This window comes from Pseudogymnoascus destructans, assembly GCF_001641265.1.
Source record: "Pseudogymnoascus destructans isolate 20631-21 unplaced genomic scaffold scaffold_1, whole genome shotgun sequence".
Taxonomy (NCBI): Eukaryota; Fungi; Ascomycota; class Leotiomycetes; order Thelebolales; family Thelebolaceae; genus Pseudogymnoascus; species Pseudogymnoascus destructans.
This window is the reverse complement of record NW_020167520.1, coordinates 1,352,002-1,357,083: the sequence shown is the minus strand read 5'-3', so window position 1 is coordinate 1,357,083 and position 5,082 is coordinate 1,352,002. Positions and strand designations below refer to the sequence as shown.

The window sequence follows — 5,082 nt, the reverse complement described above, 5'->3', positions numbered from 1 at the left end:
CTTTTGAAGCTGCGAGGGTAGGGACTGGAGTAGCAGTCCGTACGGAGTCTCATAATTAATGACAGATGATGGAGACCGGTTTATAAGGTAACCTGCAGTCCGAAATATTTCAGGCCAAATTCCTTGTGGTAGGTTGCCTGCTTCCTTTAAAGCTCGTGAGCATGTGATTATCGTACGGCCTGAACGTTCAATTCCACCATTTGGTTCGGCAGTGTACGGGGGTGTAAGTTGCACTTCGTATCCTTCATCTGCAATCCATGCATCCCATTCATCTCCAAGTGATCTCTCACCATCAAGGAAGAAGATCTTTACCTTATAACCACATCGTCTCCGTACGTAGCTTACAAAGTCCTTAATTGTTTGTAGGACTGTGCCTTGCCTCTTGTCTTTAATGGTGTAGACATGGTTCATGCTGTCATACTGACATTCGTTGCACTCAGTTTGCTATCAAACTCAAGAGCAAACTTGGAAATCTCCTCCTCAAACCTACAAGTCACTATACATATTTTGGCTTATCACACCAACAACAAGAGCAATACTACTCAACGATTGCTACAACCATCTATGATTCATTACACGTCATCGCTCCTTAGTTACTGGGCCGATATTACCACATAGCATATCTCTACAACCCTCTATGATTCATTACATGACATCACTCATACTACCACATGACATATCTCTACCAACTAGAGGCCTAGGAGCATGAACGATAGCTCTAAAAGCTCCTACGAACCTCTATGATTCATTACATGTCATCGCTCTTTAGTTACCCACAAGATTGGTTAAGTTATGACATAATTTGTCTATGACATAATTTGTCTATGACATAATTTGTCTATGACATAATTTGTCTATAGGGGTACTCTGACCTTGGACCTCCTTTTACTTCCTATAGGCTACGAACCTAAGAGATGGTTCTATGGGATTCTCTTACGTCGACTACAGTTACCAAGCCTGGTAATCATGGAAAGTCTTGGAAAATGAGAGAACTACACTCCTTTAGCATAAATAGGATTGCCCTTTCCTTAAGAAAGGGCAAGCAGACAATACAGTAAATCGACTATCACATACTTCCACGTCTTTTCCAAGCTTCCAAGCATTGATCTTGTTACTCCTTGTTTCTGAAAAGTCAGTGAGGTGTTAACCTCTGACTTACCCCTGAGTTCCCAGACTCAACATTTGTTGCAACTTGTCTGAACCACTTCACTACATCACACACCTGATTGCTGCGTTGTGGAATAGTCTAAGCTACGACCCTTTGGCTCTTTTTCCTAAGACAGTGTGTTGTCTTAGTAAATTCATCCCTTCCTTGGGTGGCTAGATTCTCACATCTGGTGCACCCACCATTACACATGCGGCAGAAATCACACTGTAAGTGTAGGGCCTGTGTGCTACCATCGTACGCCTCTGGCATCTGGATAAGGTCTAGGTGCACCTTCTCATAAGGGATCTGTGACCGTGGTGTAGATCTTCAGGAGATCCTTTTTGTAGCATGGGTAAGGCGGCAGACTTTGCAGTTAGTGTCGTACGAATCCATGTCTGTGACAATAACCCCTTGGGTCTTCTCTTGGAGCTTCCTTATTGAGTTTTGATTAAGGTGGCCCATTCGATTATGCCACTCCTTTGCAGTGCCTGTTAGGTCTTTGCGAGATCCGTACGAGGATAGAACAGCATCTTGGTGCACTTGAGTCGTTGATAGGGCTGTGTTTTGACGGACTTTTGTATTGTCATTCTTAATATATTCAAGGACCCATTGTCCATGGATAACTGGAGTGTTCCAGAACGGCTTTCCTTCATACGTGAGTCCTTCTGTAGCTGTATTCCAATGAACTCCCTTTTGGATGAATTGTTTTAAGGATGCAACAGAGGTGTGGAATGAGGAAACGAGGGCTGTTTCTTGGTGTTATGGTTCGTATGGACTTTGTGTCCTTTCCAACCTGGACTTTGATGTCCACGGACCCGAATCCTTCAATCCTTACTCTCTGGTCTCCAGCTAAGAGGTAGTTTCCGTCCTCACATTCCTTTAGGTTGTAGAACCTCATACGGTCGTTACAGAGGCGTAAATTAATTTTGAAGTTTTAAAAAAAACTTGGTCACGTGTGCGGGCGCTAGCTCCAACCCACAAATGAAAAAAGTTTAGCCCGCTGCTGGTAGCTCCCAGAATTTCGAGAATTTGATTTCTGCGAAACACCTGTTGCGACAACACCAAACCAAACGATAAGGCAATTACCTCGAACCTCGACGGTAACTGTCTACAATGGCCATGACTGTGGCAAAGAAAGGAGGGGATGCGGATTATAGCATCAAGCCAGAGGCTGTCGTTCCTGCAGTGGATACCAGCACCTGGCCGCTGTTGTTGAAGAATTATGATAAGCGTGAGTTTGATCTTGGGTCAATGGACCGCAAAATACGTGGTTGTGTATGTGAACTGCATGCTGATAGTTGTTTGAACAGTTCTCGTTCGCACTGGACACTTTACCCCAATCCCGAACGGCTGCACGCCACTCAAGAGAGATCTCAAGTCATATGTTAGCTCGGGTGTCATCAACCTTGACAAGCCGTCCAACCCATCTTCGCACGAAGTTGTCGCATGGGTGAAGCGCATGCTCAGGTACGCATAATTTGAAGCCACGGGGTGTTGGTGTTGCTAGCAAAAAGATGCTAACAAATTCGCGCAGAGTCGAGAAAACTGGACACAGCGGAACCCTCGATCCTAAAGTTACTGGATGCCTGATCGTCTGTATCGACCGCGCCACCCGCCTTGTTAAGTCCCAGCAAGGTGCCGGAAAGGAGTACGTTTGTGTCATTCGTCTCCACGACAAACTGCCTGGTGGCGAGGCTCAATTCGCCCGTGCCCTCGAGACCCTCACTGGTGCCCTCTTCCAGCGCCCTCCTCTCATCTCCGCCGTCAAGCGTCAACTCCGTATCCGCACAATCCACGAGTCCAAGTTGTACGAGTTTGACAACGAGCGCCACCTCGGTGTCTTCTGGGTCAGCTGCGAGGCTGGTACCTACATCCGTACCCTTTGCGTGCATTTGGGTCTGCTTTTGGGCGTTGGTGCTCACATGCAGGAGCTGAGACGTGTGCGATCCGGTGCCATGGACGAGAAGGTTAACATGGTTACTCTTCACGACGTCCTTGACGCCCAGTGGATGTCTGATAACACTCGCGACGAGTCTTACCTCCGCCGCGTCATTGCGCCGCTCGAGACTCTTCTCACCACCTACAAGCGCATTGTCGTCAAGGACAGCGCAGTTAACGCCGTCTGCTACGGTGCCAAGCTCATGATTCCAGGTCTTCTCAGATACGAGTCTGGCATTGAGGTCCACGATGAGGTTGTCCTCATGACCACCAAGGGTGAGGCCATCGCCCTCGGCATCGCACAGATGTCCACTGTGGAGCTTTCCACTTGCGACCACGGTGTCGTGGCCAAGGTCAAGCGTTGCATCATGGAGCGCGACCTCTACCCACGCCGCTGGGGCATGGGCCCAGTTGCGCTTGAGAAGAAGAAGATGAAGGCCGATGGCAAGCTTGACAAGTACGGTCGCCCCAACGAGGCCACCCCTGCCAAGTGGAACACCGAGTACAAGGACTTCAACGCCCCGCTAGAGGGCGCACCTGCCGCCGCATCGGAGCAAGCTGCTGCGCCAGCTGAGGAGGAGCCAACCGTGGACGCTGATGTCAGCATGATGACCGTAGACGACAACGACAAGAAGAGGAAGAGGCATGAGGGCGAGACTGCGGAGGAGAAGGCCGAGAGGAAGAAGAATAAGAAGGAGAGGAAGGAAAAGAAGGAGAAGAAGGAGAAGAAGGAAAAGAAAGAGAAGAAGTCCAAGAAGGAGAAGGAGGAGAGCGATGACAGCGAGTAATTGCACTCTCGCGTCATCCCTTTCCGATTTCTCTCATCAGCGGCGAGGGCTCAGCATCATTGTAGTAATGGCGTTATGTTGGCTGTATATTAGGGCAGTGAAAGTTCACTACCTTTCGCGTGGTGCACAAAATATGGAGTTGTTTTCTAGTTTAGTTCAATAGTACTCTCCAGGGGAGGAAGAGGTGGGATGGATATGAAGCAATTGTCTTACCGAAGCACTTTGACAATCTATTGTGGGATGGCATCGACAGTGCAAGTAGATCGTCCTGATAACCCAATAATTCTTTTATCTCTTACCATACTCGTGCCGCCTAAAAGTCCGAAGAGGGACAGTGTTGCCCGAGTACTACTCAAGATTACTACTCGGAGATCTTCGAGTAGAGTACTGTTTTTTGGGCTCGAGTACTACGAGTACTACTCGAGTATAAAAATGAAAACATGATTGATAGCTATATAGACAATGGAAATACAGTAATATGCATCCTCATCTCCCTCTGAATCCTCACCTGCTGATACCACGCCCCAATCCTAAGACATATAAGATATCGTAGTGTAGATGGGCTAATCTGTTCCCTTTCTAACACTAAACACTCGCTCAGATTCCGCTAATGTAGCAGGAATTGCTAAATGATCTTTGGCAATTGCGGCAAGTATTGGATATTGGTATTGCTTACTTGCCCAAAACTTGAGTATATCAATTTTAGGCCCAAGAGTTTTGGTCGTTCATCTAGCGCTTCCATTCTGTATCTAATTGCCGTTGTGAGACATAATCGTTGGTTCTCAAACCACCGCCTGGAGGCGGTTGGCGAAAGCGAACTGGGACGCGAAAGCGATTGTGGGACACTTCGGGAGCGGACTCACGACGCGACACGACCGACCATGAACATGACCGACAACGAGCACAACTACAACCACAACTATGCCGGTAGTTGAAGTAAATAAAAATGAAGCTCTTTTAAATGCCATTGAATTTTTAAATGAAAACCCAACAGAGAAGAGTGCTACAGTAGCACGGATGTACAGAGTAAACCCAAGTACGCTCCGGACTATACGACTACGACAACGACGCGCATCACCACAACGCACCGCTGTGCCACGCGGAGGCCAGAACAGAGTACTGTCTGATGTACAAGTTACAGCTATACAAAGATACATCCAACGCTCGTACGAAAATGGGTACGGTGCAACTAAGCCTATGGTGTTCAGT

The 5,082-nt window shown here is 47.6% G+C and overlaps 1 protein-coding gene across 1 annotated transcript; it reads left to right on the top strand.

The window, feature by feature from the left end:
* Positions 1-2,097: 2,097 nt before the first annotated feature.
* Positions 2,098-4,346, top strand: CBF5_1 (centromere/microtubule-binding protein cbf5). Its single transcript, XM_024464044.1, has 3 exons — positions 2,098-2,378; positions 2,458-2,614; positions 2,682-4,346. Exons 1-3 carry the CDS (start codon positions 2,261-2,263, stop codon positions 3,871-3,873), a joined length of 1,467 nt encoding a protein of 488 aa, XP_024328444.1. The 5' UTR covers positions 2,098-2,260; the 3' UTR covers positions 3,874-4,346.
* The last annotated feature ends 736 nt before the right edge of the window (positions 4,347-5,082 follow it).